The 22583-nt window shown below is 37.9% G+C and overlaps 6 protein-coding genes and 4 non-coding genes across 10 annotated transcripts; 5 read left to right on the plus strand and 5 right to left on the minus strand.

Annotated features, from left to right (window-relative positions):
- Window positions 1–377: 377 nt before the first annotated feature.
- Window positions 378–1464, minus strand: M01G12.2 (Serpin domain-containing protein; the record flags this gene model as incomplete). Its single annotated transcript, NM_060666.2, has 4 exons — window positions 378–686; window positions 737–826; window positions 868–1041; window positions 1456–1464. The coding sequence occupies 4 exons, from the start codon at window positions 1462–1464 to the stop codon at window positions 378–380; spliced, it is 582 nt and encodes a 193-aa protein (NP_493067.2).
- Window positions 1465–2092: 628 nt separating this feature from the next.
- On the minus strand, window positions 2093–4290 carry sri-14 (Serpentine Receptor, class I; the record flags this gene model as incomplete). Its single annotated transcript, NM_060667.1, has 7 exons — window positions 2093–2165; window positions 2210–2330; window positions 2654–2850; window positions 2902–3023; window positions 3263–3391; window positions 3441–3659; window positions 4126–4290. 7 exons carry the CDS (start codon window positions 4288–4290, stop codon window positions 2093–2095), a joined length of 1026 nt encoding a protein of 341 aa, NP_493068.1.
- A 4094-nt stretch (window positions 4291–8384) lies between these two features.
- On the plus strand, window positions 8385–10582 carry sri-13 (Serpentine Receptor, class I; the record flags this gene model as incomplete). The annotated part of the gene is made up of 7 exons (NM_060668.2): window positions 8385–8549; window positions 9016–9234; window positions 9284–9412; window positions 9652–9773; window positions 9825–10021; window positions 10345–10465; window positions 10510–10582. The coding sequence occupies 7 exons, from the start codon at window positions 8385–8387 to the stop codon at window positions 10580–10582; spliced, it is 1026 nt and encodes a 341-aa protein (NP_493069.2).
- A 153-nt stretch (window positions 10583–10735) lies between these two features.
- Window positions 10736–10807, plus strand: F15H9.t1. Its single transcript has one exon. It is a non-coding gene; the product is annotated as a tRNA-Met (tRNA).
- Window positions 10808–11831: 1024 nt separating this feature from the next.
- sri-17 (Serpentine Receptor, class H) lies at window positions 11832–14802 on the plus strand (the record flags this gene model as incomplete). Its single annotated transcript, NM_060669.2, has 7 exons — window positions 11832–11996; window positions 13257–13466; window positions 13510–13647; window positions 13699–13820; window positions 13874–14070; window positions 14534–14654; window positions 14706–14802. 7 exons carry the CDS (start codon window positions 11832–11834, stop codon window positions 14800–14802), a joined length of 1050 nt encoding a protein of 349 aa, NP_493070.2.
- On the plus strand, window positions 12808–12994 carry F15H9.5. The gene has a single exon (NR_000137.1). It is a non-coding gene; the product is annotated as a small nuclear RNA F15H9.5 (small nuclear RNA).
- A 1102-nt stretch (window positions 14803–15904) lies between the features above and the next one.
- On the minus strand, window positions 15905–18566 carry sri-16 (Serpentine Receptor, class I; the record flags this gene model as incomplete). Its single annotated transcript, NM_060670.2, has 7 exons — window positions 15905–16031; window positions 16079–16199; window positions 16320–16516; window positions 16562–16683; window positions 16743–16871; window positions 16935–17141; window positions 18402–18566. The coding sequence occupies 7 exons, from the start codon at window positions 18564–18566 to the stop codon at window positions 15905–15907; spliced, it is 1068 nt and encodes a 355-aa protein (NP_493071.2).
- Window positions 16634–22158, minus strand: sri-15 (Serpentine Receptor, class I; the record flags this gene model as incomplete). Its single annotated transcript, NM_060671.3, has 10 exons — window positions 16634–16677; window positions 16790–16859; window positions 18402–18568; window positions 18622–18960; window positions 19005–19125; window positions 20659–20855; window positions 20907–21028; window positions 21096–21224; window positions 21316–21522; window positions 21994–22158. 7 exons carry the CDS (start codon window positions 22156–22158, stop codon window positions 18846–18848), a joined length of 1056 nt encoding a protein of 351 aa, NP_493072.1. The 3' UTR covers window positions 16634–16677; window positions 16790–16859; window positions 18402–18568; window positions 18622–18845.
- F15H9.9 lies at window positions 17386–17591 on the plus strand. The gene has a single exon (NR_050636.1). It is a non-coding gene; the product is annotated as an Unclassified non-coding RNA F15H9.9 (non-coding RNA).
- F15H9.6 lies at window positions 17404–17590 on the minus strand. Its single transcript, NR_000138.1, has one exon. It is a non-coding gene; the product is annotated as a small nuclear RNA F15H9.6 (small nuclear RNA).
- Window positions 22159–22583: the final 425 nt, after the last annotated feature.

Here is a 22583-nt window from a genome sequence, read left to right on the forward strand (position 1 = left end):
AAAATAAGGCAGATATGTACATAGGCTTATAAATGGCCTACTTTTGATAGCTGTGTACCTTGGATGGTAGACACGTCCGGAGAAAGTCTCGTAGACAGGCCGGAAAAGTGTGTGCGTAAGAAGGGCATGCGCGAAACTTTTAGGCAAAAATGATTAATGCCGTAGGCAAGCGGAGACAAGGTAGGCATGACTAGTCAGGCACAATGCAGGCACGTAGGCGCAATGAGGACAGTGTAAATGTCCGTCTATCATGGTATTAATCTTTTCCTCATTAAAAATTTTGTCATTTGTCATTTTATAATTAATGCATGTAAAAAAATACAAATGTTAAAACATTCAAAAACGACATAATAAATACAACAAACTCAAATAATTTATCAATTTCCGTCGAAGATTCCCATGGTCACTGGAACTCCATTCTGCACAACACAAAAGATAAACGGACGGTTCACTCGAAAAATGTACGGCACATATTCGCAGCGATCCATGAGAAGTCCTCTTCGAAAATCGTTGTTTTCCCCGTGACACACTTCAAATTCTTTTTCATGAGTAAGCCCTCTATCGGTCATAGTCAAATTCTCCGAGATGAAAAATTTTGACTGGATTTTGAAGACCGGAAGTTCAAAATGTATAAACTTGGGAACAAGGTCATCAATGAGGCGCTGGAATTTTCTAGTGTTCAGTTTCTGGAAAAAGCACAATTTATTTATATGTAGTTTTTCAGGTAAGCAGGTACCTTCAAACTTTCCTCGATTGTTTCCTCTTGATTTTCGGGAAAGAAAACCACAAATTTTCCAGCATCACCAGCTAGGGGAATCGATAAAACCTGAAGTTTTACACTTATTTTTTCCACACAAAAATGCTCACCTTGAACTCCTTGTCCTGAGCCATTTGAGCACCTGTTTTCTCACAAGACAATTCCATATTGGTTTCTAAGTTTATCCAAATGAAATTCATTTTCTTGAGCTTGCCATTGGACAATTTGAAGTTCTTCTTTTTGAATTCTGATATAGCAAAATTCCAAACAGGAGGTGACGGGTTCTGAAAGTTAAAAATATGGCTGGTATAGATGCCTACCCGCCTGCCTACGTGCCTACCTCCAATGCGCCTACTGGTACACTTTATTCTACATCTCTACTTGTTTTCCTATATTTAGCAACGGGACGGGCTTGCTTTTCTATGCCTAATTTCTTGGTTACTTTGTTACAGCATGTATATGAACATGTCTACCTGCCTACGTGCCTACATAATGTATGCCTGCCTACAAGCCTACCTCACGCCTGCCTACCTATGTGCCTATATTGTTCCTTCGTATCTGCTTATTTACTTAAATCTAGATGTCTAGTCTACTTTTTTCCAATCTTCTGCTGACTACTCTCTGCCTACGAACGTCCCTCATCTTGCCTACCTACATATTTTGCACACTTTTTGTCGGGCAAAAAACCACAAACTCACAACTTTCATTGCCTCAAAATTCTCCAGTTGCTCAATGAGCTCACGAAATTCCGATTCGTAATCTGATTGGAAAAGTTCATATGGAAGAGGCTCACAGTGCTTGAGAGTACTTTTTGCAACTGATAAAGCCACTTCGCTAGGACTTATCACTACTAGCCACTGACACAATGTTCCTCGTCGGCTCTCACTCGATGTGCTCCAGTGCAGTCATGATATTAAGCAATCCCAAATATCGATGTGTCCTGAAGACTAAAATTCTCAAGTTCGTGGGGTAAGAGCTTGAAATAGGCTTTAAAAACCTCTTGGACTATCAAAATTTCAGACTCAGTGTGCAAAGCAAGATATATCCGAGCTCGGTGAGACCGAGTCCGGGGTTGAGCCCGAGATTGAGTATTTCGAGATTTCCGTCGATAAGTTGAGGAACGATGTGAAATGTAGCTCTTACGTTCTTTCATAAAACCGTAACAGAAAAAAACACGCTGCTGCGTTTTTCGTATCATTTCGATGGTTTTATCAGTCTGATCATTTTTCCTTCAAACTTTAGCTGACAGTTCACGAAAAAATATTTTATTTTATTGTTTTATGAACACAAAATATCCTAATTATGGCCTAACAGATCAATTTTAAAAATAAAAAATTATTGAATTCTCGGTTGACTCGGTAAAACTGTATTCCCACGACGTCGATTGCTTTTTGACTTCGCAGAAATTCTGAAAGCTTGGAAAAATTAATAGCTCTGCAAATAATATCTCACCCCAAAATTCTTAAAATTTTCTTACGAAGTACGCTCCGGTACTTTGGGTTGCTGATGATCATAATTATGCAGGAGCACATTGAATGGGAGCTCACGAAGAACATTGTGTCCGTGGCGAACTCTGAAATGAAAAGAGATAGTTGGAGCAAAAAAAAAGGCGGAGAGAGCGCAGAGAAACGAGACACTCTCGCTTCTCTGCGCTCTCTTCGTGCTTCAAAATGAGGAGAGAGCGCAGAGAAACGAGAGTGTCTGTCTTCTCTGCGCGCTCTCTGCAGCCGACGCTTTGCGAGCTGTCGTTGCCCCTTGTTTTAAACGTGTTTATCTCACTAACCAAAAACGCTATCGAAAAATTTCTAACTAACAAAATACTCCAAATTTGCTGTTCTACAAGTTAGCAGTTAACAATTTTCCCCTATCTTCTCTAGTTCGCAAGTTATCCCTCACCTTGCAAATGCACATCTCCTTGAACAACTACAAACATACAAATACAAAGTGGCACAACTATAAAAACGCCAGGAAGCACTATTTGCATGACTAACCTGAAAAGTGCATTTTTGTGCGCTTGATACGTCTGCCGAGACATGGATTTTCGATGTTGTTGTAGGATGAGTAATGTTTGAACTCCCAGGAATATGCAGTATCTGAAAACGCAAAATTTGTATAAATTTTGCATTAAAAAGGAAAAATCTTACGAAAAAACCATAAAAAGCACAAAAAATGCGCCAATTCCTACAACAGCAAGCCATGGATTCAGATGATAATCATACACCTCAAAAGCCGGAAATTTTAGCCAATGAGCGCATTGTGGCCAGTTCTGAAAATTTTAAGGAGTGGAGGACTACCAAATTAAAAAAAAATTGATAAGTTAGAGTAAAAAACGTCAAAAATTGCGCGATTATTTCAATTTTGAATGACCGACCAATCAACGACCTTGGCCACGCCCCCAGCTCTTCGCTGATTGGTCGGCACTCTTTTTTTCAGAAACGACTTCAACTTTGATTCTTTTTGAAAATTTCGAACTAAATTTAGAAATTTGAGAAATAAAAAATTTACATTCATCACCAAATCCATTCGCTCTTTAGCTGTTAATCTGGAATTCCAGAAGCAAAAAGCTGTCACAAATGGCAAAAAATGAGCCAACACCAAACTAAATTTCTTCAAGTATTTCGAGCTAAAACACTTCTGAAAATCAACTGAAAATAAACATAAAAACTGTTACTTCAAATTTCACCTGATCGACTTTTCCAGCGGCATTATGTCTGAAAATGAAGCACAAAAGTGTGGAAGGAAGTTCGAATGTGAATACAAAAACATATAGAGTCATTGTATGATGTGAACTTATATTATTAGCAATTATATCGGCGCCCACATTGAAACCACCAATTAGTGGGAAAAAATAGAATGCGGGGCATATGAAGATCATTTCGATTTCTGCGATGAAGCTGACAAGCTGAAAATAAAAAAAAACATTCTGGGGTAGACATATAGGCAGGCAGACGTGTCTACCTACCAAAAAGCGACTCGTAAGATGTCGGGCGCGGTACCAATTTTCTAAAAACCTAGTTTTCAAGTACCTGGTTACCAACTGTTGCCCTGATCTGATCTACTACGATCTTAATTTCACCTGTCTGCTTGCCTTCCTACATGCCTACCTTGCGCCGGCCAGAGTCTTGATATATCTTCTGTCTATCACCCTACCTACAAGCCTACCTTATTCATTAAGCTTGCCTACATGATGCTTTTTTTTTCAGATTTTGGACATAACTTGTGTACCCGACCTGGATTTTGCCTAAGGGCCTATCGCCCACATTTGTGTCTTACTGCCTCTCTTCCAAGATTATACTTTACTGTTTTTTGTGCCTACCTCTGTGCCTCATCATTGCCTACCTAGGTGCCTACTCACGTTCGAATCTCACCTGTAAATAGCATAGGCAATATTTGTAGCCTTGCATTTTGGGAGATTGAAACCAAACTAAATAGAAACCGATCAAATTTATGGGAATTGAAATTCCGCCAATAATATGTAATGTTAATAGGTAATATGTAGGTATAGATGATGGGCATGGTGGACCTGCAGGCATTTCTGTAAAATTGATTAAAGGTTTTGGGAATTTTTAGCTAACAATAAGGGAGTGCAGAGGAGTAAGAAAAATGTAAGTAAAAATCGATTTCAAAATAATAAAACGGGATATTCTTACAATTAGTTATTCTGTTTTTCTTGAACATAACTATACATCAGAAAAAATTCTAGAAAATTGGGAGAAAAGCTCAAAAATCGAAGCAATTGAAGGTATCATCAACTCAACCCGTAAATTATGTCAGATCTCTGAAAAAAAGACTAAGTCTTGATTTTTAAATTTCTGTCTATTGTGACGATTTTGGATGTGTCGGGAAGTGTTCAAAAACTCATTGTAGTTTGTTGTCTCTGACGTCACCTCATGGTGCATCCGTATGGTGCATCCGACATAAAATAGCAAACATAAAATGGCAATTAAGGATGTTGACAAAAGTTTGGCTCCATTTTCTCAGAAAAGTTGCGCACAAAATTCGAGATTTTTAGCAGATGTTTTATTTATTTTTTCGGAGAAAATAGTTTTAAGGTCAAATTATCAATGGTTGGGCACGAAAACTGGAACAAACTTCATCAAAAGTTTCAAATTTTCCGTTCAACTTTTTCGTTATTACACCAAGAACAATTTAGAAATTAAATTATATTTATTCCAATAAATTGCTACGTTCAGACACATTGATTTATCGAGCTTTGATTCTACCCGGAAATGCTCTGAAAGTGTCATCATTGAGTTAAAATCCCTATATCTCAAAAACTACTGGTTTTATAAAAAAGTTGATAAACATTAAAATGTAGAGTAGAAAATTTGGAGTATTTTCATAGTTAAAAATTTTCTGATAGCATTCATGGTTTGTGAGATAAATAGGGTTTGAAGAAGGTCCCTAAAAAGGAAGCCCAAAAATGTCGGCCGCAAGCCTCACCGGATTTTCTGCGTTTCCCCACAAGTATGGATTTAAAGTTTAAATGTGAAAAAATTGTGAATACACAAACTGAAAACTAAAAATTGAAATTGAAAAAGAAAATCAGATGCGACGAAATGCGTTCTGGCTTGTGAAGCCTGAAGGTTTTTTCCTGATTTTTGAGTGGAAAGTGCGTCAAATCTAGAAATGTCAACTGAACGTCTATGAAAGGAAGAACAAGGATTATTCATGAGCTTAGGCAGTTTTTCGATATCAAAAATGAAAAACTTTTTCGGTATGTACTTGGGTTTGAAAATCTGAAATATGTACAACCAATAAAACTTACGGAAAGACAGCTTCTCCGCGCTCTCTCCGCTAACAAGTCGGTCAATTTTCAAATTTTAACTAATTATAGGTCATTTTTTGAGCCGCCGTGACATTTTTGGAAAAGTTTTCAAGAGGTTTAGTCATGAAATTTGATATTTTCAAATTAAAACTATCGACTACACTAAAAAAAAGTACGTCAAAGCTGAAAAAAATAGCTTTCACATCGAAATACGAATATCATAGTTCAAACTAATATTTATATGGATATATTTTTCTTGAATTTCCGGCGAAAATTGAATCATGGTCAGAAAGCGATCGTTCAATCTAAATCAATTTACTTTTTCTCCACTTTATTAACTTGTCAGAAATCATGAAAACAAGCCAATTTGAATGATATGCGGGGGGAACATGCGAACGCAGAGAGAGAATTGAATTGGGCTAGGAGCTCAGGAAGTTGGAGCAGGAAATGTTGCAAAACTCGGAAATTCAATTATTAAACATCAGCTGCCGACAACTCACGGGTTCCGCCGCCCTTTGTGATTTTTTTGATGAGTAGCGGAACCCGCGTTATTTTCAAAAACAAAACATATGCCTTATGACAACTAATACAAATCTCATATTTTTAAAAATCGACAACATTCTCTGCTCACCAAAGTTCTTAAATCTCTGAAACTTTCGAGTTTCTTAAAGCCGTAAATTTTTTGAAATTTTTTCTCATAGATTTTTTTCAACTATTTTAGTGGTAAGTTAAAATTCCATGTGTTTTGTGACATTTATATGTATGTGCAATATACATTCCAAAACCGGCCAAATTTGATAAAAAATCATAAATCCTATTCAGAAATGACTTGTCGTGAGGAAATACAAAGCCGATAAAAAATCTAATTCCCGTGAAAGTTGGATCAAGAGATCTTTCATTTTTCATTTCTGACTCATGCATTGCCTTCAGTTTTCTGAAATTTGAAATGAAAATACTTCCAAAATAATCTTTAAATTGGATTTTTACTATGCTATGTGGCCGAGTTTTTTTTTTTGTTGCATGGCCTAGAAAATGCAAAACCTCGACCATTCATTCATGAGATACGCCCGACAAATCGCGGGTTCCGCTACTCATCAAAAAAATCACAAAGGGCGGCGGAACCCGTGAGTTGTCGGCAGCTGATGTTTAATAATTGAATTTCCGAGTTTTGCAACATTTCCTGCTCCAACTTCCTGAGCTCCTAGCCCAATTCAATTCTCTCTCTGCGTTCGCATGTTCCCCCCGCATATCATTCAAATTGGCTTGTTTTCATGATTTCTGACAAGTTAATAAAGTGGAGAAAAAGTAAATTGATTTAGATTGAACGATCGCTTTCTGACCATGATTCAATTTTCGCCGGAAATTCAAGAAAAATATATCCATATAAATATTAGTTTGAACTATGATATTCGTATTTCGATGTGAAAGCTATTTTTTTCAGCTTTGACGTACTTTTTTTTAGTGTAGTCGATAGTTTTAATTTGAAAATATCAAATTTCATGACTAAACCTCTTGAAAACTTTTCCAAAAATGTCACGGCGGCTCAAAAAATGACCTATAATTAGTTAAAATTTGAAAATTGACCGACTTGTTAGCGGAGAGAGCGCGGAGAAGCTGTCTTTCCGTAAGTTTTATTGGTTGTACATATTTCAGATTTTCAAACCCAAGTACATACCGAAAAAGTTTTTCATTTTTGATATCGAAAAACTGCCTAAGCTCATGAATAATCCTTGTTCTTCCTTTCATAGACGTTCAGTTGACATTTCTAGATTTGACGCACTTTCCACTCAAAAATCAGGAAAAAACCTTCAGGCTTCACAAGCCAGAACGCATTTCGTCGCATCTGATTTTCTTTTTCAATTTCAATTTTTAGTTTTCAGTTTGTGTATTCACAATTTTTTCACATTTAAACTTTAAATCCATACTTGTGGGGAAACGCAGAAAATCCGGTGAGGCTTGCGGCCGACATTTTTGGGCTTCCTTTTTAGGGACCTTCTTCAAACCCTATTTATCTCACAAACCATGAATGCTATCAGAAAATTTTTAACTATGAAAATACTCCAAATTTTCTACTCTACATTTTAATGTTTATCAACTTTTTTATAAAACCAGTAGTTTTTGAGATATAGGGATTTTAACTCAATGATGACACTTTCAGAGCATTTCCGGGTAGAATCAAAGCTCGATAAATCAATGTGTCTGAACGTAGCAATTTATTGGAATAAATATAATTTAATTTCTAAATTGTTCTTGGTGTAATAACGAAAAAGTTGAACGGAAAATTTGAAACTTTTGATGAAGTTTGTTCCAGTTTTCGTGCCCAACCATTGATAATTTGACCTTAAAACTATTTTCTCCGAAAAAATAAATAAAACATCTGCTAAAAATCTCGAATTTTGTGCGCAACTTTTCTGAGAAAATGGAGCCAAACTTTTGTCAACATCCTTAATTGCCATTTTATGTTTGCTATTTTATGTCGGATGCACCATACGGATGCACCATGAGGTGACGTCAGAGACAACAAACTACAATGAGTTTTTGAACACTTCCCGACACATCCAAAATCGTCACAATAGACAGAAATTTAAAAATCAAGACTTAGTCTTTTTTTCAGAGATCTGACATAATTTACGGGTTGAGTTGATGATACCTTCAATTGCTTCGATTTTTGAGCTTTTCTCCCAATTTTCTAGAATTTTTTCTGATGTATAGTTATGTTCAAGAAAAACAGAATAACTAATTGTAAGAATATCCCGTTTTATTATTTTGAAATCGATTTTTACTTACATTTTTCTTACTCCTCTGCACTCCCTTATTGTTAGCTAAAAATTCCCAAAACCTTTAATCAATTTTACAGAAATGCCTGCAGGTCCACCATGCCCATCATCTATACCTACATATTACCTATTAACATTACATATTATTGGCGGAATTTCAATTCCCATAAATTTGATCGGTTTCTATTTAGTTTGGTTTCAATCTCCCAAAATGCAAGGCTACAAATATTGCCTATGCTATTTACAGGTGAGATTCGAACGTGAGTAGGCACCTAGGTAGGCAATGATGAGGCACAGAGGTAGGCACAAAAAACAGTAAAGTATAATCTTGGAAGAGAGGCAGTAAGACACAAATGTGGGCGATAGGCCCTTAGGCAAAATCCAGGTCGGGTACACAAGTTATGTCCAAAATCTGAAAAAAAAAGCATCATGTAGGCAAGCTTAATGAATAAGGTAGGCTTGTAGGTAGGGTGATAGACAGAAGATATATCAAGACTCTGGCCGGCGCAAGGTAGGCATGTAGGAAGGCAAGCAGACAGGTGAAATTAAGATCGTAGTAGATCAGATCAGGGCAACAGTTGGTAACCAGGTACTTGAAAACTAGGTTTTTAGAAAATTGGTACCGCGCCCGACATCTTACGAGTCGCTTTTTGGTAGGTAGACACGTCTGCCTGCCTATATGTCTACCCCAGAATGTTTTTTTTTATTTTCAGCTTGTCAGCTTCATCGCAGAAATCGAAATGATCTTCATATGCCCCGCATTCTATTTTTTCCCACTAATTGGTGGTTTCAATGTGGGCGCCGATATAATTGCTAATAATATAAGTTCACATCATACAATGACTCTATATGTTTTTGTATTCACATTCGAACTTCCTTCCACACTTTTGTGCTTCATTTTCAGACATAATGCCGCTGGAAAAGTCGATCAGGTGAAATTTGAAGTAACAGTTTTTATGTTTATTTTCAGTTGATTTTCAGAAGTGTTTTAGCTCGAAATACTTGAAGAAATTTAGTTTGGTGTTGGCTCATTTTTTGCCATTTGTGACAGCTTTTTGCTTCTGGAATTCCAGATTAACAGCTAAAGAGCGAATGGATTTGGTGATGAATGTAAATTTTTTATTTCTCAAATTTCTAAATTTAGTTCGAAATTTTCAAAAAGAATCAAAGTTGAAGTCGTTTCTGAAAAAAAGAGTGCCGACCAATCAGCGAAGAGCTGGGGGCGTGGCCAAGGTCGTTGATTGGTCGGTCATTCAAAATTGAAATAATCGCGCAATTTTTGACGTTTTTTACTCTAACTTATCAATTTTTTTTTAATTTGGTAGTCCTCCACTCCTTAAAATTTTCAGAACTGGCCACAATGCGCTCATTGGCTAAAATTTCCGGCTTTTGAGGTGTATGATTATCATCTGAATCCATGGCTTGCTGTTGTAGGAATTGGCGCATTTTTTGTGCTTTTTATGGTTTTTTCGTAAGATTTTTCCTTTTTAATGCAAAATTTATACAAATTTTGCGTTTTCAGATACTGCATATTCCTGGGAGTTCAAACATTACTCATCCTACAACAACATCGAAAATCCATGTCTCGGCAGACGTATCAAGCGCACAAAAATGCACTTTTCAGTTTAGTCATGCAAATAGTGCTTCCTGGCGTTTTTATAGTTGTGCCACTTTGTATTTGTATGTTTGTAGTTGTTCAAGGAGATGTGCATTTGCAAGGTGAGGGATAACTTGCGAACTAGAGAAGATAGGGGAAAATTGTTAACTGCTAACTTGTAGAACAGCAAATTTGGAGTATTTTGTTAGTTAGAAATTTTTCGATAGCGTTTTTGGTTAGTGAGATAAACACGTTTAAAACAAGGGGCAACGACAGCTCGCAAAGCGTCGGCTGCAGAGAGCGCGCAGAGAAGACAGACACTCTCGTTTCTCTGCGCTCTCTCCTCATTTTGAAGCACGAAGAGAGCGCAGAGAAGCGAGAGTGTCTCGTTTCTCTGCGCTCTCTCCGCCTTTTTTTTTGCTCCAACTATCTCTTTTCATTTCAGAGTTCGCCACGGACACAATGTTCTTCGTGAGCTCCCATTCAATGTGCTCCTGCATAATTATGATCATCAGCAACCCAAAGTACCGGAGCGTACTTCGTAAGAAAATTTTAAGAATTTTGGGGTGAGATATTATTTGCAGAGCTATTAATTTTTCCAAGCTTTCAGAATTTCTGCGAAGTCAAAAAGCAATCGACGTCGTGGGAATACAGTTTTACCGAGTCAACCGAGAATTCAATAATTTTTTATTTTTAAAATTGATCTGTTAGGCCATAATTAGGATATTTTGTGTTCATAAAACAATAAAATAAAATATTTTTTCGTGAACTGTCAGCTAAAGTTTGAAGGAAAAATGATCAGACTGATAAAACCATCGAAATGATATGAAAAACGCAGCAGCGTGGCGCAGTGGAAGCGTGCTGGGCCCATAACCCAGAGGTCGGTGGATCGAAACCACTCGCTGCTAGACGATTTTTTTTTGAAAATATATGAATTACTTCTAAATGTACCAAAAACAAACCCATGCTGATTTGGTTTTCAAACTGGGTATTAAAAGCCAATGCTTAAGCATAAAAGTGGTGATTACAATTTTGTCTAGTAAATATCTAAAATGAATTTGTGAGGTCTATGTTGTTTTCTTGGTTTCACTTCTGTTTGAAAGATCAGCATCATTTTTCCGTTTTGAGTGCAAATTTTTACTTTTTTCAATTCTTTGAAATGTTCTAAGAACTTTCAGTCTAGTTCAGCGCAGAGAAACGAGCCACAATCGCTTCTCTGCACACTCTTTAAAATTCCATAAGTAGAAGTCATATATTTTCTCAAAATGAAAAACAACCAAATCAACAAAAAAGAGTGAAAACACATGGTGTCAGAGTGTCTCATTTCGGCTTGATCTACTTAGATCTACAAAAAATGCGGGAGAAGAGACGCAGAGTTCTCCACCGATTTTGCATGGTTAAGAACGCGCTGACGTTACATTTTTGGGCAAAACTTTCCCGCATTTTTTGTAGATCAAACCGTTGATCTCAAATGAGTCATAGTTCTTGAAAATCGTGCAAGAAAAATTAGTTGCACGCAGAACAAACCGAAAACTGAATTGCCTTTTCAACTGAATATAAAAAGAAAATGGGACAACAGAAAGGTGGCAATTATTCTGGTCTAGCAAATATCAAGCAGAGAGGTTTGTAAGATCTCGATTGTACCCACTTCCTTCTGGAATATCAAGCTAGTTTCAGATTTTGTAATTAAGATTCAAACGGATGATTTATCTTGAGTCATATGCATGTTAAGCTTGTAATTTCTTGTCTATCCAGTTTTTCTTTGTCATGAGATATCTACCTACGAAAATATTAATCATATTAAATAGTGGTATTGAAAATTTTCTGTTTTTGCTGTAGTTTAAGCTAGTTCTTTTCGTATTTTGTATCGTTTTTCGAGATATTTCAATTTTTCTGTGCTTCTCTTTTTGTCATCACAATTTTTTTCCAGAAATGCCTGCAGGACCACCATGTCCGTCGGAAATACCTACATATTATCCATTAACCCTACATATAATTGCTGGTATTTCAATTCCAATTAATTTTATCGGGTTCTATTTAGTTTGGTTTCAATCTCCAAAAATGCTTGGCTATAAATATTGCCTTTGCTATTTACAGGTATGGTTTTTAAGGCGAGAAGGTGTGTAGGTATGTCAAAAATTAGGCAAAACCTAGGTAGGCTTGTAGGCAGAGCAAAGAAGTATCTAGGCAGGAAGGCAGGCGGTAGAGTCTCAGGCAGGGAGACGTGAGGTAAGCACGTTGGCAAAAAGCAGTCAAGCTAGTGGGTGTAGGCATACACCAGGCATGTGTGTAGGTAGGACCAAAAGCTAGCAATCAAGGCAGGCAGGTATGAGGTGAGACGGTAGGCAGGCACGCATGATGCGCTGTCAGACTCTAACTCAAATAGGCTTAAAGGTTGGGAGAGTAACATAAGGTAAGCTCAAAAGAAGATGTCAGGCAAGTAGGCAGGAATGAGGTGAGACGGTTGGCAGGCTTCACTCAAGCTGGAGGTAGGCAGCAGGGGCGTGCGGCAAATTTGCCGACTTGCCGAATGCCATTAGGTGTAGGCGGCAAACCCGTAAATTTAACCTTCTTCGTTTGTAAAACCGAGTTTCGGTGTCAAAGTGCCCCATTTTGGTTTGATCTTCAAAAAAAATGCGAGAGAAGAGACTTTTCAACTGATTTCGCATGTTTAGGAGTGTGCTGACGTCACACATTCCTGTGGGGAAACATTTCCGAATTTTTTGTAGATCAAACCGCAATGAGACAGCCTGGCACCACGTGAACCGATGAATGTGCATCTGGCAACCAGCCTCTGTCTGCGCCTCCACTCTCTCCCCACTATACCGTCATTTCATAGTAGCACACGCGCGCCCATGAGTTGTCGGTACACCACTCCCCACTACCCCTGGCATCTCGGTCGTTCAGTATCGCTTCTTCGGCTTATTAGCTAAGATCAAAGTGTAGTATCTGTTCTTATCGTATTAACCTACGGTATACACTCGAATGAGTGTAATAAAGGTTATAAGATTTTTGGAACCTAGGGAAGACTCGGGGCTTGCTCCGACTTCCCAAGGGTCGTCCTGGCGTTGCACTGCTGCCGGGCTCGGCCCAGTCCCCAAGGGGACAAAAAAAAAGTTTTATTCAATATTGAAAATATTTGCCGAATTAGCCGAGCTCGGCAAAGTTTTGTGTATTTGAACTCTAGGTCGTTTTGTAGGTGCGGAGTTTAACTTACGTTAGGCTCATAAGCAGCTGTCAGGCGCGAAGTAGGCAGGAATGAGGTGAGACGATAGGCTTTTCCAACCATCTACCAAATTTCTCCAACTTTCTAGAGAATTTTTAGCTGATAATTCCAAAACCAAAAAAAAATTCCAGTTCGCAAGTTTTCTGACAGAAATGCACATGTCCTTCATCTGCCCCGGCTATTATTTCTTCCCACTGACTGGCGGTTTCAATACAGGCGGACAATTTATAAGTTCACATCTTAGTATTACAATTTACACTTTTATTTTCTCATTTGAAGTTCCTTCAACACTTTTATGCTTTATTTATAGACATACTTCGTCTCAGAATATTAGTAAAAAGGTTTGTTTTTTGATGGAATTTTGAAATTTCGGGCAATTTTCAGACAAATCCATCGTCAAAATCAAAGTTATATTTGGAAAAGGCATCGTTAATTTTAACTCATTTATTCCCATTTTCATCTGCATTTTGCATGTGGAATTCTAAAATTACCAGCCGACAAAAACAGAATTTTGTTAAAAATGCGAGTTTTGTGTATGTAAACCACCTATTTTTCTAAAAACTGTGGTTTCAGAACTGGCCGCAATGCTCCAGTTGGCTAGAGCTTGAAGCTTTTGAAGTCTATAATTACGAGTCTAATCAATGGCTGGCAGCTCTCGGAGCTGTGGTTTTTGGAACTATTTTGCTATCCTACTCGTGAGATATCTTATGGGGGAAATCCACTAAAAAATTAAATTTTCACATTGCAGGTACGCAATGACACTTGGCATCCACACTATGACTATTCTACGAAAAGTTCGAAAATCCATGTCTCGTCAGACATATCAAATGCACAAAAATGCACTTTTCAGCTTAGTTATGCAAATTGTGATTCCGGGGGTGTTTATTATAGTGCCATTGAGTATTTGTATGTTTGTGATTATAACAGAGGAAGTTTCGTTGCAAGGTAAGAGAGGCCTACCTCCTACCTAGAAGCCTACCGCTACCTTGAAGCCTATTGCCTTCCTAGAGGCCTACCGCTTACCTAGAAGCCTACCGCCTACCTAGTTGTGTGCTCCTGTGCACACAATATGTCTTATCTATAAATTGATCTATGCCGGTCTATTCTTCCCTCTTGTTCTGTTGTTCTCCCCCACCTGTACTGTTCTCCTGTTGCCTGCCGTTGTTTTTCTGTATTTTCCCACAACAGAGCCGGCAAAGCCCGCATAGATCAAACTATAGATATGACATCTTGTGTGCACAGGACCACACAACAATTACCAAAAGAAACAGATTTTGCAAAGTGAGCTAAATGCGTTGTCGCTTTCCGCTAGCGCGCAAAACTGGTGATAGAGCGCAGAGAAGTAATAGTGTCTATTTCTCTGCACTCTCCCCCCCTCCTCGCCCCCTCCATCCTTCTACACTTGCAGAACTAGCCACTGACACAATGTTCCTCGTCGGCTCTCACTCGATGTGCTCCAGTGCAGTCATGATATTAAGCAATCCCAAATATCGATGTGTCCTGAAGACTAAAATTCTCAAGTTCGTGGGGTAAGAGCTTGAAATAGGCTTTAAAAACCTCTTGGACTATCAAAATTTCAGACTCAGTGTGCAAAGCAAGATATATCCGAGCTCGGTGAGACCGAGTCCGGGGTTGAGCCCGAGATTGAGTATTTCGAGATTTCCGTCGATAAGTTGAGGAACGATGTGAAATGTAGCTCTTACGTTCTTTCATAAAACCGTAACAGAAAAAAAATCAAAAATGTACAAAAATAATATTTTATACACGCAAATAAATATGAATAAATAGATATAAGACGTGCAGACACATTGCGGCCACAAAAAAATTATAAATTAGAGAGGATTCTGCATTTCTTCTCTATCTTGTCCAAGAAAAATTTCCGCCTGTCGTAATCTGGCATCGAGTATTTTGGAAGTCAAATCCAATTTTTCATCATCGCACTTTTTTCGATATTTTTCCCCATCTCCATTTGATGAGGACCTGTACCAGGCATCTACCTGTTGTATACGAATTTCGAGCTTTTTTTCAATATCTTTTAGTTTCTCAATTAGATCATCTCTTTTATCATCCAACTCTTCTTTAGTGAAATTTAGAGTTTCCTAAAAAAAACAGTTTCATTGTAAATGTCAAATTCGAATTTTTTCAACATACTTTGATAACTTGCTCGTACTCGTCTAGTAAATTTTTACAGTGTTTCGGTGTGGTAAGCCATTGTGTCAGAACGGGGCTGAATTTAATATACAGTTTAACAAAGTCACATGCGCCAAGAAAATAATAACAATAGAGGGGATTTTTTTTTGGATCAATGTCATATCCGGACATTTCACGGGTTCCGCATCTCACTACACACTGGGAAGCCAGCGATATGCGGAAACGGGTAAGCTGTCGGGATATGACATCGATCGGGATCTCTTTTTTATAGCAGAAAACAACCCTCAAAGTAGCACCTAATTTTAAAAATAGGAATATTTTTCTTATGAGCCTGTATAGTCAAAAACGTGACGATTTGTTAAAAAAATATATTGTGAGCAGACAAAAATCAAGTAAAAAACAGAATTTGAAAAATATGGCTGAGTACACCCTTGCTATCAGCTTGATATCAGCAGCTCCAAAAAGTATAAAAAACAATACTCCTCATTCAATTTCTCACAGAATCTTATCACCAAGTGAGGAATTTGAAAGCACAGGTAAACTCGGGGAATGCTGAAAATTGCTAACTATAATTGTCCATTAAAAATATAAATTCTTCATTAAAATTTCAACGAATGTTATTTGTTAACTAAAACTCCCTAATAGTCAACTGTGAAGCCCGTCTTGCGACTGAAACGACTGAAGTTGTAGTCGGGGCGAAACTGTTCTGACTGGGCTCCACACCACTTCTTGCTGCTATTGTTACAGACGATAATCTGGAAAATTGTGTCTGAAGAGCCTGAAAAAAAGTAAAAATACTCACCCCAAAGCTTTCAATGTCTTCTCTAGCAATACTGTGCGATATCTAGGATTGCTCAGAATCATCACCGCACTGGAGCACATTGAGTGGGAGGCCACAAAGAACATAGAGCCAGTGGCGAGCTCTGGAAATGCATAAAGGTCTAGGTAGGCAGTAGGCTTCTAGGTAGGCGTTAGGTCTTTAGGTAGGCTTTGAGGTAGGCGGTAGGCCTGTCGGTAGGCGGCAGGCTTCTTGGTAGGCTCACCTTGCAATCCAACTTCCTCCATTATAATCACAAACATACAAAAACTCAATGGCGCCACAAGCAACACCCCTGGAATCACAATTTGCATAATTAAGCTGAAAAGTGCAGTTTTGTGCATTTGATATGTTTGACGAGACATCGATTTTCGAAACTTCTGAAGTATAATCATAGTGTGGACACCAAGGGTCATGGCGTATCTGAATCTTTAAGATTTATAGTAGACATATATCTTAAAAACTTACGAATAAGCCACGAAAATAGTCGCAAAAACTACTGCTCCAAGAGCAACCAGCCATCGATTTGGATGATAGTCGTAGACTTCAAAAGCCTCAAATTTCAGCCATTCCAAGCATTGCGGAAAGTTCTGAAATTGAAACAATCTAGGTAAACCAGGCAAAATTTTAATTTAATAAAGCGACTAACATTATTCACGTAATCCATCCTTTGTTGCGGGGTAAGTTTTGACTGGAACATGCAAAATGCGGATGAAAATGGGAATAAATGAGTTAAAATTAGAAAGAGTTTCTCCAAATATAACTTGCTCGAGTAGCCCTGAACATTATTATAATATTTAAATTGCAAAAGTTTCTGGCATTTCGACAAGCCAACAATTACCCTGTTGATATTTTTTGTCGCATTATGTCTATAAATAAAGCATAAAAGTGTTGAAGGAACTTCAAATGAGAAAATAAAAGTGTAAATTGTAATACTAAGATGTGAACTTATAAATTGTCCGCCTGTATTGAAACCGCCAGTCAGTGGGAAGAAATAATAGCCGGGGCAGATGAAGGACATGTGCATTTCTGTCAGAAAACTTGCGAACTGGAATTTTTTTTTGGTTTTGGAATTATCAGCTAAAAATTCTCTAGAAAGTTGGAGAAATTTGGTAGATGGTTGGAAAAGCCTATCGTCTCACCTCATTCCTGCCTACTTCGCGCCTGACAGCTGCTTATGAGCCTAACGTAAGTTAAACTCCGCACCTACAAAACGACCTAGAGTTCAAATACACAAAACTTTGCCGAGCTCGGCTAATTCGGCAAATATTTTCAATATTGAATAAAACTTTTTTTTTGTCCCCTTGGGGACTGGGCCGAGCCCGGCAGCAGTGCAACGCCAGGACGACCCTTGGGAAGTCGGAGCAAGCCCCGAGTCTTCCCTAGGTTCCAAAAATCTTATAACCTTTATTACACTCATTCGAGTGTATACCGTAGGTTAATACGATAAGAACAGATACTACACTTTGATCTTAGCTAATAAGCCGAAGAAGCGATACTGAACGACCGAGATGCCAGGGGTAGTGGGGAGTGGTGTACCGACAACTCATGGGCGCGCGTGTGCTACTATGAAATGACGGTATAGTGGGGAGAGAGTGGAGGCGCAGACAGAGGCTGGTTGCCAGATGCACATTCATCGGTTCACGTGGTGCCAGGCTGTCTCATTGCGGTTTGATCTACAAAAAATTCGGAAATGTTTCCCCACAGGAATGTGTGACGTCAGCACACTCCTAAACATGCGAAATCAGTTGAAAAGTCTCTTCTCTCGCATTTTTTTTGAAGATCAAACCAAAATGGGGCACTTTGACACCGAAACTCGGTTTTACAAACGAAGAAGGTTAAATTTACGGGTTTGCCGCCTACACCTAATGGCATTCGGCAAGTCGGCAAATTTGCCGCACGCCCCTGCTGCCTACCTCCAGCTTGAGTGAAGCCTGCCAACCGTCTCACCTCATTCCTGCCTACTTGCCTGACATCTTCTTTTGAGCTTACCTTATGTTACTCTCCCAACCTTTAAGCCTATTTGAGTTAGAGTCTGACAGCGCATCATGCGTGCCTGCCTACCGTCTCACCTCATACCTGCCTGCCTTGATTGCTAGCTTTTGGTCCTACCTACACACATGCCTGGTGTATGCCTACACCCACTAGCTTGACTGCTTTTTGCCAACGTGCTTACCTCACGTCTCCCTGCCTGAGACTCTACCGCCTGCCTTCCTGCCTAGATACTTCTTTGCTCTGCCTACAAGCCTACCTAGGTTTTGCCTAATTTTTGACATACCTACACACCTTCTCGCCTTAAAAACCATACCTGCAAATAGCAAAGGCAATATTTATAGCCAAGCATTTTTGGAGATTGAAACCAAACTAAATAGAACCCGATAAAATTAATTGGAATTGAAATACCAGCAATTATATGTAGGGTTAATGGATAATATGTAGGTATTTCCGACGGACATGGTGGTCCTGCAGGCATTTCTGGAAATATTAGGTATTTTGGGGAAAAAAAACGAAAAATCCAATAAAACCACTTTTCCAGAATGAAAACCAATTGAAAATTGGAAAATTGTTTGTGTAAAGTATGCTTTCAAATTATTTCCAAGAAGATTTTTGAATGAGAAACCAAGTTAAAATTATATGTTTTGGAAATCATATGTGTCTGCCATTTTTCTGGTGTGGGAGTTTTGATCTATCGGATTTTTGAGGGAAACGTGACAATTTTCATTTTGGAAGATTTGGGGTAAAATTTCGCAAATTATCCAGTTGCCGTTAGCGCTTGAGCCCGTTGTTGAGAATTCGGAGGGACCAAACTATTTGTCCGGTGGCTCGGCTCTACGGAGTTGGCGATTCGTCGAGTATTTGGGGTAATTCTGGAAAATGTATTATTGGAAAAGTTTCGAATAAGGAGGCTTACTTCAAAATTTGTATAGTTTTTTCTTTAAGATATTTCCGATGCCTTGGATTACTGGAAATCATAACTGCACTGGAGCACATTGAATGAGAGCCAACAAGGAACATTGTGTTGGTGGCGACCTCTGAAAATGTAGAATGGTGTTTTCTAAGTAGGCGATACACTTCTAGGTAGGCGGTAGGCTCCTAGGTAGGCGGCCGGCGTCTAGGCACGTTTTTAGATAGAGACTCTGGAAAGTTAAAAAATTTCACAAAAAAGATTTTAAAGTTGATTTTTTTTTACTTTTTTGATATTGAATGAAACGAATTAGGTCGCCAACATATTTGTGTGGCACATTTCAAAAATCCTATTTTTCTCTTCGTTGGGTCAATTTTTATTACAGATAAATAATTTTACTATTTGAAAATAATTTCACTTTGGATCGAAAATTTCAAAAAGTCGCTCAAAAACTGCCTGAAAGTCGAAATGTGACATGCGCTGATCGGCATATAGATATTTGAGCCGGTTTTTTAGCAACTTTCCAAAACTTTCTATTTGAAGTGACAGTATTTTCAGAGAGTAAAAACATTCCTCTATATTATTATATAAATTTTTGAAAAAAAATAAAAAAAATTTTGACACAACGAGGAGAAATTTGGGATTTCGTAAATGTGTCGAAAAAATGTTTCGCGAAAATCTGTTGACTTTCATATTCCAAAGATGAAAGATGCTATCAAAACGAAATTAATTAATAATAAATGTACAAGCATTTGTTCATTTTGCTACTTTCATACGTATTGATATCTTCAGTTTCAGAAAAGTTACATGCAAATTTCTGAAATTACTCATTTTTGCTCATAAAATCCAACATTTTCAACATTTTCGCTTCAAATTTTGAAAATCTCTCTTGCTTTCGAGTCCTCTATTAGGTTTAAAAAGAATTTTTCAAAAATGTTGGCTCATCTCCAAAATCGTCCTCCGCTCTGAAAAACGAAAAGGGACCTTTTCGAAAAATGGGCGAAAAAAAATGAAATTGAGCTTTTCGGGTCGAAAAAAATATTTTTAGAATGCTGAGAACACGTTAAACACGAACATCATGTTTATTTTGAGATCCGGGTGCTCTGAAAAAATCTGACATGGATCTTAAAAAGCATAAATGTAAGCTTCATTTTCAACGTGAAAGTTTTGTGCAGCTTTTTTCAGAATCTCAAAGCTTTGCGGACGGAAAATCTGTGCAAACTTTTTCACGTGAATATACAAAACAAAACTGAAAAAAGTGAGCACTTTGATTGAAAATTGCGAGAATTGAGGGTTGTTTGGCTGAAAATCTGGAATTTTCGTGGTTTTTAAGTGGAAAATCGTGAAAATTTACAGTTTTTTGAGCTACAAATCCGGATTTTTTAGCATGTTTTGGCTTATTTTTTCGCTTGAAAAACACCAAAGTTATGGTTTTTGGCTGAAAACTCTTGAACTTACATGTTTTCACTGAAAAAACGCTAAATTTTCCGATTTTTTGGTCGAAAAATCAGGAATTTACGCGATTTTTAGGTTGAAAAGCGCGGAAGTTTGGAGTTTTTAGGCTAAAAATAAATATTTTTAGCTTCATTTGGCTCATTTTTTCGCTTAAAATCGTTGAATTTCCCGATTTTTAGTTTGAAGAACGCCAAAAACAACTTACCTTGCAATCCAACTTCTCCAGTAACTACAACAAACATACAAACTCCAAGTGGTACTATAATCAAAACTCCAGGAATCAACAGCTGCATTACTAAACTGAAAAGTGCAGTTTTATGCTGTTGATATGTTTGACGAGACATGGATTTTCGAAATCTCTGCAGAATCATCATTGTGTGCGTGCCGAGACCCAATCCGTAGCTGAATCATACTTTTGGAGCTTAAAAATACTCTGAAGCTTAAAAACCTTACCCATAAACCATAAAAACCAGAGCAACGGCTCCTATCCCAACAACAGCAAGCCATGGATTCAGCATATAATCGTAGACTTCAAAAGCAAAAAATTTTAGCCATTGCGTGCATTGTGGCCAGTTCTGGAATTAAACATTCACAGTTTTTATGTTTTTAATCCGAATTTTCAAAAAAAATTGAAAAACTAACTTCTTCCACGAAATCCTGTTTTTGTTGATTTGTCAAATTAGAATTCCACATGCAAAATGCAGCTGCAAACGGGAACAGGTGCGTCAGGAATAATGTGAACGTTTTGAAATATTTTTTGTTCGGGGCTGTCTGAAATTCACGTATTTTCCAGGTTTTTGGTTAATTGGATATTAATTTTTGAGTTATCTAAAACGGAAAAAAGGTGGAAATTTTTTAATACCCGACTGATATTCTGAGCAGCATTATGCCGGAAAACAAAGCATAAAAGCGCTGAAGGTAGCTCGAATGCAAAAATGAATACATAAATTGACATGGATGTATGGGAACTGATAAATTCGACACCCGTATTGTATCCACCGATCATTGGGAAAAAATAGTACCCGGGGCATAGGAAGGACATGTGGATTTCTGTGATGAAGCTTGCCGCCTGGAGAAGAAACATTTAGACGTGAAAAATTATATGTTCAAATTAAATTTAGAATTTTTGAAAAAAATTATACACCTGTTTAATTATGTATTCGAATTTGAAAAAATTCGATGTTTTGTTCCGGTTTTCCTTACTTGTATTTTAATATTTCGAAAATATTGCCTACAACATGCCTACGTGCCTGATGTGTGCCTAAAAACTTACAAACTAACAAACTCATGGACCTTTCAGCCTATGCACCTAACACCTACTTAATCCTTGCCTGCAGAATAGACTACATACCGCGTGTCTTTGGGCCTACTTTGCCTATTTGTTTGCCTGCGTGCCAATCTCATCTCTGCCTGCCTATAATTTGTGGGCTCATTCTTGCCCAAGTGCATACCGCCTGCATTTAGGACTGATTGTATATCTTCCTACACTTTTGTCTTGCCTACATGTTTTCCTACGTGCCTACTCGCATTCAAATTATACCTGTAGATAGCATAGGCAATACTTGTACCCTTGCATTTTCGGAGATTGAAACCAAACTAAATAGAACGCGATGAAATTTATTGGAATTGAAATACCAGCTATTATATGTAGGGTTAATGGGTAATATGTAGGTATTTCCGACGGACATGGTGGTCCTGCAGGCATTTCTGTAAGCATCGCAAATGAGCTGTGCTAGGAAGTTCTCCAAGAAATTTGCAGTGACTTCCAAAAATGAATTTTTCTTTAAATAGAGGCACCATGAGAAAAATGAAAGAAAAAAACTCCACATCATATGACATTAAAAAAGCAGCTGAAAATTGGTTTAGCAGAAAAAAACAGGGAAATTGCAATAAAGGATCACGATACTCTGGTTCGATGAATTTGGATATTGACTCTTGTTTCCCTTTGCCATGTTTTAAAACCAACTTCGAAGGCGACCTACGCCTCTTCAGCCGCGCCTACACACCTGCTTACTGCCAAAGTTTTTAAGTATGCTTCCAGCGAGTCTATAGAAACTTTAAAATTAAAGTTGTCTAAATCTACACAGTTATTGACACCAGAATGCCAATAACATGCTGCTAGGCACGAGG

Source organism: Caenorhabditis elegans, chromosome I (assembly GCF_000002985.6).
Source record: "Caenorhabditis elegans chromosome I".
In the NCBI taxonomy this organism is placed as follows: domain Eukaryota; kingdom Metazoa; phylum Nematoda; class Chromadorea; order Rhabditida; family Rhabditidae; genus Caenorhabditis; species Caenorhabditis elegans.